This window comes from Sinocyclocheilus rhinocerous, unplaced genomic scaffold, assembly GCF_001515625.1.
Source record: "Sinocyclocheilus rhinocerous isolate Xijiao unplaced genomic scaffold, SAMN03320098_v1.1 scaffold585, whole genome shotgun sequence".
NCBI lineage: Eukaryota > Metazoa > Chordata > Actinopteri > Cypriniformes > Cyprinidae > Sinocyclocheilus > Sinocyclocheilus rhinocerous.
In genome coordinates, this window is record NW_015630024.1 from 1,475,918 (window position 1) to 1,490,312 (window position 14,395).

Here is a 14,395-nt window from a genome sequence, read left to right on the forward strand (position 1 = left end):
GGACCATTTCTGTGTTCTGGTAGGTAAGTTTCGGCGTGACACTTGTAAGCACAACGGTCTCGGCTAGTGATCGATAAGTCGGCGATATGTTAGTTTAAAAACAAAAGCAGTCGACAGACTGTCAATCAGTTCTGAGAAACGACTTCTCTTTTCTCCATTAGAGAACAAAAACACCACGTATCCGGATTTCTATTTTTTTTCTTGTTTTGAACCGTTTGCCACTCGTTTTTGTTTCTTGTGTGTTACCGTTCTGAGGCGGTCGAAGTCCACAGAGGTGAGCTGAAATGAACAATACTCGAGACGTAGTGATGGCAGCGAAGTGGCTGTGTCCCTCTCCACTCCTCTTCCTCCGGAACTCCAAAATGAAAGCTGGTGGAATGGAGTTTTACAGTGGGACGTCCTGCCCGCAATGCTACACACTGACCCGCGCGGGGTCACAAGAGATCTTCGTAGTCGAGGAGTTTTGAGTGCTGCCGGGTTTTCCAAAGTCGAAACAGACGGAAGTCAAAGTACATCTCAATCATCTCTTTGCCTAAAAGAGAGGGAAATAGAGAGGGAGATATGAGTCTGGAATACAATTGGTGAATTCAATGTGAACACGTCTCTCTATGATGAACAGACACTTCCATATAGATTTGCTCAGGCTGTAATTGGAAAACAGCATGCAGTGGGGGATAATATAAATAAAGGGAGATGAGAGAGAAATTATAGAGAATGAAGAGAGAAAATTGAGAGTCAAAGAAAGAGAGGTGGGTTGTTCAGTCGGCCCAGGACAGGTGAAAAAAAATGAAGAAAAAGACCTGTAAACTTCCTTTAAATGGTTTACTATAAAGGCATGTCAGTAAAGATGAGAATTACCCATTAAGTAAAAATTTATCATCATACTCGCCGTCATGCCATTTCAAACCATATGGTTTTGGTACAACATGAGGGTGAGCAAATGCCAAAATTCGATTCCTTAAATCATACGCAAAGAGTGTCAGTAGACATACCTTCACAATTTTAAGGCTGATGAGAATTTTTAATGTTTTTGAAAGAAGCCTCAAGGGTGCATTGATTTTATTAAAAAATGCAGTAAAATCCAGTAAAATATAATTAGAATGTAAAAGAACTATATTTTCTATAATATATTTTAAAACATAATTTATTCTTGTGATGGCAAAGCTGAATTGTCAGCTACTCCAGTTTTCAGTGTCACATGATCCTTCAGAAATCATTCTAATATGCTGATTTGGTGCTCAAGAAACATTTCTAATAGTTCTTGAAAAAAACCGTGATACTTTTTTTTTTTTCAGGATTCTTTGATGCATATAAAGTTTAAAAGAATAGTATATATTTGAAACATTATCTTTACTTTTACTTTTCCATCAATTTAATGCATTCTTTGCAAAAGATATATAAATATAAATTAATTAATTTGTTTAAATTTATTCGTACTGACCCTGATCTATGTTATTTATATGAAAAAAAGAACAGAAAAAATAACTGTACAAGTCTGGAATGACATGAAGGTCAGAATTTGCATTTTCGGGTGAAAAATCCCTTTTACATAACATGCAGTGTATATATATATATATAAGTTTTCCTTCATTAACAACTACTAGATTTCAAATCATGCAAGGAAGAGTCTGTTTATGTGTGTTTATTTTTGCGTGTAGGAGTGTGAGCATAAGCACATTGTAGACAGTCTCACCCTGAGCGGAGAGCTCCAGCGGTGACTCAAACTTGACAGAATAAGGCCTCATCAGGTTCTTCAGTTTCTGGAACAGCTGTTGGCACATGATAAGCCAAGACATTAATAATCCGCTTTTTTTCTCCCCCTCACACAGCTCTCTCGCTCTCTCCTTCACTCACTCTTTGACTCGAGGAGGTTAGTTAGGGATAATGGCAGCATCCGGGTTTGTGGCCCTGGATAAATCTCACACGGGCAACGGGAAAGGCAAACGAGAACCTTCAAAAGAACCCAGTTAAGATCTTAACATCCATACAACGCTCTGAGAGGCTTCAGAACCCAGACAGAGATTAAAGATGAAGTTACAGACACAGATTTTCTCTTCCGGCTCACCCTGTGAAGGAAGCCAGTGCCTTACAAAGAGAATAAAGATGAAACATGACCACAACGCTAAGGGGGACGCCACAAACAAATGCTGCAATATTCATAGAGTTCCCATTTGAGATAAACGTGCATTGATATTCACTCGCGAAGGCCAAATTCTGTCGGAAGATAACCCAGCATGCGTTCACGAACTCACACAAGTCAGTCATCCTCCGTGTCAATCACAAGCATGCACACAAACGCAATTCTCGGGAACGGTGGCGCCTCTTGGGCAATGACGCATGGCGAATGAGATTTACGCTGAACCCGTCTCCATAGAAACGCATTTGTACATTAGGTTCCAGGGGCGGCATGAATGTGTCCTTGGGGCGTAATCTCGGGGCTCCTGTCATATAACACTCGTCAGGCCACCAAACAAGACGGAACGAGCTGAAAGTTAAGGCTGACTCTAAACGACAGATGGAGATTTGCATTCAAGTCTGAAGTCCAACAGTTAAGGAAGTCTCAAATTAGATGTTAATGATCACAGCAACTAGTTTGAGTGTTATATACACTACATTTCAGTAGTCTCTTAATATAAGTCTAGCAAATATGCTAACCAAGGTTGCATTTATTTAATCAAAAATACAGTAAAAACAGTAATGTTATTGATAAATATTATTTTAATTTAAAAGAATTGTTTCTATTTTAACATATTTAAAAATCTAAATCATTCCTGTGATGCAAAGCTGAATTTTCAGCATCATTACTCCAGTCTTCAGTGTCACATGATCCTTCAGAAATAATTAGCAATCATAGTGCTCAAGAAACATTTTTTTATTATTATTAGTATTATTTTAGTATTAGTGCTTTAAATATACTATATATGCCATACTACATAGTTTTTATGTTTATATTTTTATTTAAATTTATATTTCTGGTAAAGATTTAGTCATTTTGCTGTGTTTTTGTAATTCTTATTAGTTTACACAGTTCTTATTCATTTTTATTTCAGTTTTATTTCATTTATTACTTAAACTAAAAGAATATATATAAGTACTAAAATAAATCATTGTAATATACTCATTTGGTGCTCAAAAACAGTTCTAATGATTATCTATTTTAGTATTGTTGATATTCTACTATAGTTTTTAATAATATTTTGAATTAGCTTTTATTTTTATAGTTTTATAGTTTTAGTCATTTTGTTGTGTTTCATTTTTATTTCAGTTATTTTAGTAGGTAAGCTTCAAGGTAAACTAAAAGAAAATGTGAAAATATGCATTGGCAACTAGCTGAAATTAATTTATTTTAAGTTAACATTTATTTTAAGTAACAGTTTTGTAATGGTTTTATTATTACCCTGAATATTATCAATGCTGAAAACTTTTGCTACTTAATATTTTTTGTGGAAACTGATATTTTTTTCAGGATTATTTTATTTGAAATCGAAATCTTTTGCAATATTATAAAAGTCTTTACTGTCATTTTTGACACACCTTTGAACAATCGCCAAAGTCAGAGTCAAAGTTGGGTTTATTCATTAAATTAAAGAAGACAATATGAAGTATTTCCAGAAACTAAAGTGTACTTAACAGGAAAAAGTAAGAACACTTTCACAAATTGCAATGAATAGACGGTTACAGAGTGCTGATGCATAAACACAGCTCTATATCAATTAAAGATTGAGTACTGGACAGGAAAGGGTTCTTTTAAGTTAAATAACCAGGGGAAAAATGATGTCAGGCATGATGGTGACAGACAGAGAGGTGTTATATAGAAAAATGGAGAGATGGAGTTGGTGCATGTCTGTGTCTAAAGAGATGAGAGCTGAACATGGCCCCGGCAGGCCCCAGAGGGACCATTTCTAAATATAATGCAGAAACTCAAGGTACAAGCATTACGTAAATACTGCAGACTTGCTGCTTCAGAATGTGACATACCTTCTCTCCATTAGGATTGCCCAGTACGTAACAACCCATAATGTGGATCAGGTTGGGCTCTGGATTCACTTTACTCATAAACCGGCTCAGACGTTTCCAAAACCTGCATGTACACCACAAACACATGAGCGAAATCTCTCAGATAACAGTCACTAAAGGAATATCAAAACAAGACTTTTCTACGGATCTCACTCACTGGCTCATGCCTTCCTCTTTCTCGACCTTGGCAAAAGTGGCCACTTTATTCTTCAGCAGGTACAGATGCCCTGGGCCGCCCTGAGACAGAAAATTACACATTTGAAACCTTACATAACATCAAATTTGAAACATTATCTTTACTTTTACTTTTCCATCAATTTAATGCATTCTTTGCAAAAGATATATAAATATAAATTAATTAATTTGTTCAAATTTATTCGTACTGACCCTGATCTATGTTATTTATATGAAAAAAAGAACAGAAAAAATAACTGTACAAGTCTGGAATGACATGAAGGTCAGAATTTGCATTTTCGGGTGAAAAATCCCTTTTACATAACATGCAGTGTATATATATATATATAAGTTTTCCTTCATTAACAACTACTAGATTTCAAATCATGCAAGGAAGAGTCTGTTTATGTGTGTTTATTTTTGCGTGTAGGAGTGTGAGCATAAGCACATTGCAGACAGTCTCACCCTGAGCGGAGAGCTCCAGCGGTGACTCAAACGTGACAGAATAAGGCCTCATCAGGTTCTTCAGTTTCTGGAACAGCTGTTGGCACATGATAAGCCAAGACATTAATAATCCGCTTTTTTTCTCCCCCTCACACAGCTCTCTCGCTCTCTCCTTCACTCACTCTTTGACTCGAGGAGGTTAGTTAGGGATAATGGCAGCACCCGGGTTTGTGGCCCTGGATAAATCTCACACGGGCAATGGGAAAGGCAAACGAGAACCTTCAAAAGAACCCAGTTAAGATCTTAACATCCATACAACGCTCTGAGAGGCTTCAGAACCCAGACAGAGATTAAAGATGAAGTTACAGACACAGATTTTCTCTTCCGGCTCACCCTGTGAAGGAAGCCAGTGCCTTACAGAGTGGATAAAAATGAAAACATGAGCACAACGCTAAGGGGGACGCCACAAACAAATGCTGCAATATTCATAGAGTTCCCATTTGAGATAAACGTGCATTGATATTCACTCGCGAAGGCCAAATTCTGTCGGAAGATAACCCAGCATGCGTTCACGAACTCACACAAGTCAGTCATCCTCCGTGTGTCAATCACAAGAACGCACGCGAACGCAATTCTCGGGAACGGTGGCGCCTCTTGGGCAATGACGCACGGCGAATGAGATTTACGCCAAACCCGTCTCCATAGAAACGCATTCGTACATTAGGTTCCAAGGGCGGCATGAATGTGTCCTTGGGGCGAAATCTCGGGGCTCCTGTCATATAACACTCGTCAGGCCACCAAACAAGACGGAACGAGCTGAAAGTTAAGGCTGACTCTAAACGACAGATGGAGATTTGCATTCAAGTCTGAAGTCCAACAGTTAAGGAAGTCTCAAATTAGATGTTAATGATCACAGCAACTAGTTTGAGTGTTATATACACTACATTTCAGTAGTCTCTTAATATAAGTCTAGCAAATATGCTAACCAAGGTTGCATTTATTTAATCAAAAATACAGTAAAAACAGTAATGTTATTGATAAATATTATTTTAATTTAAAAGAATTGTTTCTATTTTAACATATTTAAAAATCTAAATCATTCCTGTGATGCAAAGCTGAATTTTCAGCATCATTACTCCAGTCTTCAGTGTCACATGATCCTTCAGAAATAATTAGCAATCATAGTGCTCAAGAAACATTTTTTTATTATTATTAGTATTATTTTAGTATTAGTGCTTTAAATATACTATATATGCCATACTACATAGTTTTTATGTTTATATTTTTATTTAAATTTATATTTCTGGTAAAGATTTAGTCATTTTGCTGTGTTTTTGTAATTCTTATTAGTTTACACAGTTCTTATTCATTTTTATTTCAGTTTTATTTCATTTATTACTTAAACTAAAAGAATATATATAAGTACTAAAATAAATCATTGTAATATACTCATTTGGTGCTCAAAAACAGTTCTAATGATTATCTATTTTAGTATTGTTGATATTCTACTATAGTTTTTAATAATATTTTGAATTAGCTTTTATTTTTATAGTTTTATAGTTTTAGTCATTTTGTTGTGTTTCATTTTTATTTCAGTTATTTTAGTAGGTAAGCTTCAAGGTAAACTAAAAGAAAATGTGAAAATATGCATTGGCAACTAGCTGAAATTAATTTATTTTAAGTTAACATTTATTTTAAGTAACAGTTTTGTAATGGTTTTATTATTACCCTGAATATTATCAATGCTGAAAACTTTTGCTACTTAATATTTTTTGTGGAAACTGATATTTTTTTCAGGATTATTTTATTTGAAATCGAAATCTTTTGCAATATTATAAAAGTCTTTACTGTCATTTTTGACACACCTTTGAACAATCGCCAAAGTCAGAGTCAAAGTTGGGTTTATTCATTAAATTAAAGAAGACAATATGAAGTATTTCCAGAAACTAAAGTGTACTTAACAGGAAAAAGTAAGAACACTTTCACAAATTGCAATGAATAGACGGTTACAGAGTGCTGATGCATAAACACAGCTCTATATCAATTAAAGATTGAGTACTGGACAGGAAAGGGTTCTTTTAAGTTAAATAACCAGGGGAAAAATGATGTCAGGCATGATGGTGACAGACAGAGAGGTGTTATATAGAAAAATGGAGAGATGGAGTTGGTGCATGTCTGTGTCTAAAGAGATGAGAGCTGAACATGGCCCCGGCAGGCCCCAGAGGGACCATTTCTAAATATAATGCAGAAACTCAAGGTACAAGCATTACGTAAATACTGCAGACTTGCTGCTTCAGAATGTGACATACCTTCTCTCCATTAGGATTGCCCAGTACGTAACAACCCATAATGTGGATCAGGTTGGGCTCTGGATTCACTTTACTCATAAACCGGCTCAGACGTTTCCAAAACCTGCATGTACACCACAAACACATGAGCGAAATCTCTCAGATAACAGTCACTAAAGGAATATCAAAACAAGACTTTTCTACGGATCTCACTCACTGGCTCATGTCTTCCTCTTTCTCGACCTTGGCAAAAGTGGCCACTTTATTCTTCAGAAGGTACAGGTGCCCCGGGCCACCCTGAAACAGAAAATTACACATTTAAAACCTTACATAACATCAAACTCAAAGAAACAGAAGACCAGTAGTATTGCCCTCTGAACTGAGAGTGACAGACCTGTGAAATCCTGTCCATCTGAACACACAACCATTACGCAACATCAAACTGAGACAGCAGTGAGTACTCTGGTGCACTTACAGTCTCATTTCTTGTGATTTTGTTTGTTTGTTGGCTTTGTTTTTTCTCACCTGACAGAAGATCATCATGCGCCAGATCTTACTGCCCCTCCTGTAGGCTGTCAATCTCTTCTCAATCTCCTCTGCACACAAAACAAACACACTGCTGTAGTCACACTGAGTGCATATACATGCACAATCTTACAGTGAATATACGTAAGTTGACATAGTGTACAGCCTTTAGAATATTGGGGAAAAGCCATGGCAAGCAAAACCTTTTGCATATTAGACTGATTTTACTTTGCATGTAAGAGTCTATAATCACAGTTCTATCAGCTTATTCAGAATATAACTGTTTAGATGTCAAAAATAAGATAATGTAACCACAATTTTCTTGCAATGTTCCTTTTTTTTTTTACTTTATTCCCGAGGTTACCCTTTATTTTATTATATTATATTATATTATATTATATTATAATTGTTATATATGGGATGATATTATGCATTATTTCTATATATTATTTCAAGTCCTTTCATAATTTTAGATCAAAATCTAGATTTTGCCTATTATCCTAACCTAACTTTACATGTAAGAGTCTATAATCACGGTTTTAAAGGATTATTTAATATATAACAATATTATTCAATACATAACAGACTTATTCAGGACTGAATTTCCAAATCTCATGTAACCACCATTTTCTTGCATTATTGCTTTATTGATTTGCATGCAAATATATCATTATATTATATTATATTATATTGTATACTTGTCAAGCCCTTTCAATCCTAAATATTAGTTTTTTTTTTTTTTTTGATGATGGCTATCATCATTTTGTTGCTTGTTATATGGACAAACAAATGAACAAACAATCAACGTTATAATTAGCATAACTGCCCACTGAAAAATGTTAATTTCTGAATTTCTGATTCTGCTTGACTCCAAAACACATTGAATAAATCTTGATCACCACAGATTTTATAGAGTCACTGTTGTAAAACAGTCACTAGAAAATATAGGCACTTTTCTGATCCAGTGTCATTTATCAGGAATCCAATTTTTTTGTGTATTTCTCATGCTGGCTGGTGCAAAAATCAATACAAAGCCCACCGTCGTTCCACAATGAAATAACCAGGCAAGGGGTAAAATGCTCAAAACACACACACAAAAAAGCACATGGCCAGCAAACACACAGCAACAAACAGAACACACACATAAAGCTACATACCCAAAATATCATCAAACGTGGCATGCTCATGATCCTGGAGATAAAAATAATGAAAACAATCAATATAAACACACAGATTAGACCAATTCAGAACAGAAAATGTTCTTTGTATCATGCTTAACGTCTCTAATCTCTAATTCACACTCCAGATAACATTACTGGCTTCTGCGTTTCTTTGTGCTGTTGAGGACGTGTTGTCATTTACTATTGTGTTTGCTATCAGTTTGGTCATCACTTGTCTGTTTAAACCTCTGGACAGTATTTTGTGATGTGTCCTCTTGTATCACATCCTATAGAGTGCCTTTGGTTCTACTGCACAGGACAAAGCAAACATTAGCTTTGTGTTTCAAATATCTTTTCAGTGAAAATCCATTAACTACTCATTTGTTTTATTGTAAATGGTCAAAATGGACATCTGGATGATGTGTAATGTATTCCTATGTGATGTAGAGTGAAGACTGGCTTGACTTACATAGAGAATAGGTATAATAGATGTATCGTCCCTTCGAATGATGTTGGGAACATATTCTGCTTTAGGAACTTTAGATGAGATCAGCTAAAGGATACAAAAGTGACAAAAGTTTTAATTAAATTAAACAAATAAATTACAGTAATATTCTGAAAATGACTCAAAATTTACTTAAATGATGTAAAAAAAATTTTTTTTAAATAAATTAACATGGTAAATTTTATGTAATTAAGTCAAATAAAATTACTTAAGTAACATAAATAAAAATGGTCACCAATAAATTAATTTAAGCTAATCAAGTAAATTGCAGTAAAAACGTAAATTACATTAAAATAAAATATAATACATTAAATTAACATTATATTTACAATATGTGAAGCAAAATTACTTAAAAATTCAAAAGAAAAAATCAAAACCTGAATTGCGGTAAAAACTGGAAAAAAAATGTGTTTTTAATTTAATTAAATTGCATACCATAATTTTAGGAGGGATGAAGTCATCCCCCTCACACGCCAGTCTCTCCATCTCTCTCTCCTCCTCCCAGTCCATGTCTTCACATCCGCCCTCCTCTGGAGTACCGCAGGTCGTCTGCAGATCCCCACCTGTGGCATCACACAACACAGCAGAGAGACAGTTTAATGATGGACACAGAGAAAGCAGAAGGAAGACACAGAGAAAAAAGGAACAAAGAGACAAGCGAGGAATGAGAAGAGGAAAGAGTGGATGGAGAAAGAGAAAGGCTCAGATAGAGAGAAAAAGGAACAAAGATAAGACAGATTGACAGTGAATTTGTTTACATGGACTGCAGTAATTGAGCTGTTGACTTTCACTCAGTTTTGCTTCCAAATTAGGAGTCATAAACTGATAACAGGGAAAGTTCACCAAAAAATTTTATTCCAAACCTTTATGCTGTTATATCTTATGTGGAACATGAAGAGACTTTTTAAGGATATCCCACAGAAGGATGGTTAATATTGACCACAACTGTCAAGGTACTGAAAATGTCGAAACAGAACCCGACAAAAAGCATCAGTGTTCAGTGTTGCCTGGAATTCCACAATACATCCTGTAGTATTATTACTGTTAACTAAAAACGAATTATTCCATTTATTTCCCAATAAAATAAAAAATAAATTTTAGGTTAAAAAGCCCTTAAAAGAAAATCAGAAATGTTGCCTTGGCAAATGAAATAAGTTGGCAAACAAGTTTAGAAAAAAACAATTATTTAATACTATATAAGTATATATAAATAATACTAAAATAACACTTTTTGTGAACTAATCAAAATTTTAATTTTAATGAAAAGGATCTGAAAGTCCTTTTTGGACAGCTGTGATGAACTTTTCATGTATGGAACATGTATTTCTTCATTTTCCACTAAAAATAACAGATTGTGGGTTTGGAATGACATGAGGGTGACAAAATGATGACATCTGGAGCATTTTCATTTTTGGGTGAACTATCCTTTTAACGGCTAAAATGGAGCTTTAATTTGTTGTGAATTTCTCTTCACACTTGTTTGACTCCAGTCCGTTTAAATATACAGCAGTACACCTAACTAGAGTTATAAATTTAAAACTGCAATGAGACTGTAGTAGTGGTTGTATAAGAGAAAGTAAAGAGGAGAGAAAAACCAGGCAGCTATAGAGATAGAAAACAGACAGAGAAAAGCCAACATACAAATATTACAACTGTAAGTCAAATGTTCACAATCATTCTTAAGGCTCCCTGAAGACACAGGTGGCAAAAACAAACATGATGACAAAAATAAGTCTAAAGACAAACTACACACAGACTTAACATGCTGACACAGAATTCTACAGTGTGCACACTTACACACACACACACACACACACACACACATACGTCTCCAGAGTCCAGACGCTCCAGGCAGGACAGATACTCACAGAGAGAGAAAGAGAGGAGCACATATTCGGGACAGAACCACGCTCAGAGGAAGACAGACAAACAGGATCAGCATCAAGAGCAGAGGAGGAATGTCACTGCCAGACTGTGTATGTGTGGGATATATAAGTGGTCTGCAAGAAGGCTTCTGGTCATAATGTAATGATTTTACGGTATATACACTAATGTTCAAAAGTTTGGGGTCTGTATGATTTTTTGTTTTAAAGAAATAATACTTTTATTCAGCAAGAATGCATTAAATTGATCAAAAGTGACAGTAAAGACTATTGCATTTGTAACCAAACATATTTCACTTTTTTTTTTTTTTTTTTACTTTCTTTTAATAATCCTAAAAAAAGAAAATAAAATCTACAAAAATATTAAGCAGCACAACTGCTTTCGAAATGTATTATAAGAAGAAATGTTTCTGATTTCTGAATTATCATGTGGCACTACAGACTGAAATAATGATTTTTTGGTTTGCCACCACAGGAATAGAATAGAATAGAATAGAATAAATACATACTTATTTTAAACTGTAATAATATTTCACAATATTACTGTTTTAACTGAATTTTGATCACATAAATGCTGCCTTGGTGAGCATTAGACTTCTTTCAAAAACATTTAAAAAAAGCACTTACCATAAACCTTTGAACAGCAGTGTAAATAAGTAATAACTAGTGCTGTCAATCATTTTATGCTGTGATCTTGATATGTTAAGTGTGTCAAAGTGGCATGTATAAGCGTGTGTGTACAGATGGACTCACTGTCTTTTGAGTCGTTTAGGGAGTCTTGTTTGACAGGGGTCGGATCGCTCCAGGATCGGTTGAAACTCTTCGCCCTGCGCTCTGCAAATGCTAGTGAAGTGGAGAGATGGTCACACGCACACACACGCGACGCTCCATGATCCTCACAGACTGTGGGCTGCATCACATACACTCAACCACACCAACAACAACTACACACACATTTCTCATATATGCTTCAATGTCCATTTGTCGCTGGTTTATAGGTCACAATGATGCAAAACTGTCAATCATCTTTCATACAAACATGCAAAAATACACATGCACATGCTAATCTACAGCACGTGCATCACATGTACAAACAAAAACACACAAAACTCACAAATGGAGCTGTGCAATCATTCGTACTGTACACTCACACATAGACTCACTTTGTGCTTTCATTCTTCTGCTGCCCACCATTCTTAAATGCTTCCGGAAATTCCTAGAAATTAGTAGAAGAGGAGTGAAAGAAAAAAGAGAGTGGAAGGAAAGAAAGGTAAATCAGGTCATCAATATCTGCATGTCTGTGACACTACACCAAAAACCCTTGTCTCTTATCTGCGCTTGGGAACGCGAAGAGAGTTCTCTTGGTTATTCAACAGCATATTTTGAAGGCCATATGAAACCCATAAACGTTTATTTATGGTAGTACATCACTAAATATTTGCACCACGCAGGCCGTCGGAGAGACCAGCAGACGTCCTTGCTTGTGTGCACTCATGTGCAATATTGAACCAGCAAGTGTGTACTTTCTTTGAGCCATTTGGCTTTTCTCCAGCTGACTGAGAAAGCAGACAGAGAAAAATGCCACTGCAGTAGAGTTAGTCCCACACCTCCAACATAACTACCCTACGCATATTCATGACAACTGTACACTTCATTATAAAAGTTGAAACACTAGTAAGGGGTGGACAAAGGTGACAGCAGAAATAACAGCAAATTAGAAGACAGTGGAGTTCTTAGGTCAGAAACATACTCTACGCAAGTACGCAAATGTTGATGCTATGCTAACACATTACAAGCATGCGATCCTGTTGTACATACAACGTGTTCTTGTGTTACTGTGGTAAATAGTGCCATGAAAGAACCTATGAAATCCAGATTTGAGCTTTGAGGCATTTAGTTCATGTGTGTTAGTTTTGAGGCTAGCAATATGCTAATATATTACTAAATGTTGACAAAATGCCAATGGAAATGCTAACAGCTAACTAGCTTTCTTCGGGTATTCATCGTTTTCAGTCATATGACTGGTACTTAGACCTAGTGGGCAAAACATTCATAGATTTGCAGCACAGAAGGCATTTGTGTTTATGTACTAGTCTACATTTTGGGCCTTGGTTTAAACCAAAACAACACTCTTGGCAGGACTGCAGTGCTACACATGGTTAGCGCACTGGGGAAGCATATCCTCATTAGCCAGTGTATTGTGTTATGAAAATTTAATTTCAGAATTTTACTGAGTCTGTTTCAGTGTTTTTCTCCAACAAGTGTCCTATTTTGTGACAATTACACTGTAGATCATGACTAATTGGAAGGGAAGTAATGAGACAAGAAGAGAGAGGCAGAAACATGGGAGGAACATAGAAAAAGTGCTTCGTTTACACATGTGACAGAGCTGTGCCCACCTGTGAGAGGAGGGAGATATGGAGAAATCTCCCTTTTCTGTGCGTCTTATGGCTTATTTACACCCACATGCATTAGAGAGAGAGAGCGAGAGAGAGAGAGAGAGAGAGAGAGAGAAACCTCCCTTGCCCCCGCAGCTGAGGATGAGTCAGAGGCTTTTTTCTCCATTGTCTCTCTTTTAATTCTCTCACTCTCTCTGTCCCATGTCTGCTATCTCTGCTCCTCTATTAGCTCTTTAATTTCATCACCACCTCTCTCACTCTGTTAAATAATTCTATTCCCTCAATCATGCTCCTTTCCTTTTTTTAAAGGAATATTTCGCCAAAAATAAAAATTCTGTCATCATTTCTTCATCCTCATGTTGAAGACAATATTTTACTATTTAAAGAAATAGTAAGATTTAGTATAAATAAATAAATAAATATTTATTAATTTATAATACATTTATTATTTATTATGTTATTTTTATCCTGGGTGCTCTTCTGCTTGAAGAAACTGAAAGTGAATGGGGGCTGGAATGATCACACTCCAAAAAATGACAAAAAGCACCAAAACGTGCCATATAAAGTGGATCTTTGGTATGTTTTAAAACAACTGAAATATAGTCAGCAAAATGCCTGAATTAAGCCACGCGGATACGTTTTCTACGTTGTCTGCGCATTGATCTGAACGAAAACAACAGGTACGTCCCAAATCGCGTACTTATGCACTATTCTATGACATTTTGTAGTATAAATAGTGCGAGTAGTGCGTTTACACTGAAAATTCCCTCAAAAAAGTGCACTTTAAATACCCGAATGATGCACTTAAATAACCACAAAAACAAAGTGTGGAACGTTGGACACTTCATGCACTCAACTGTCGCAGCTTTAATTACGTCATAAAGGTGGAGGGCCATCAGACTCCGATTATAAATGATAAAATAACCTTAAATAATTAATACGCTACACGGTTGAGTACATAGTGTATAAGTGCATAGTATATAGTGCGTCATTTGGGATG

At 35.7% G+C, this 14,395-nt stretch overlaps 1 protein-coding gene across 1 annotated transcript in view; it reads right to left on the reverse strand.

Annotated features, from left to right (window-relative positions):
- Positions 1–214: 214 nt before the first annotated feature.
- LOC107739731 (NMDA receptor synaptonuclear signaling and neuronal migration factor-like) overlaps positions 215–14,395 on the reverse strand; it is a 35,121-nt gene continuing 20,940 nt past the window's right edge. The window contains exons 7-16 of the mRNA XM_016551933.1: positions 12,160–12,212; positions 11,750–11,839; positions 9,549–9,676; positions 9,078–9,161; positions 8,606–8,639; positions 7,449–7,519; positions 7,141–7,220; positions 6,945–7,047; positions 4,657–4,732; positions 215–532 (exon numbers count right to left, since the gene is read on the reverse strand). Coding sequence (XP_016407419.1) covers positions 435–532; positions 4,657–4,732; positions 6,945–7,047; positions 7,141–7,220; positions 7,449–7,519; positions 8,606–8,639; positions 9,078–9,161; positions 9,549–9,676; positions 11,750–11,839; positions 12,160–12,212 — 817 coding nt within the window. The 3' untranslated portion in view covers positions 215–434. The remainder of the gene's footprint in view (positions 533–4,656; positions 4,733–6,944; positions 7,048–7,140; positions 7,221–7,448; positions 7,520–8,605; positions 8,640–9,077; positions 9,162–9,548; positions 9,677–11,749; positions 11,840–12,159; positions 12,213–14,395) is intronic.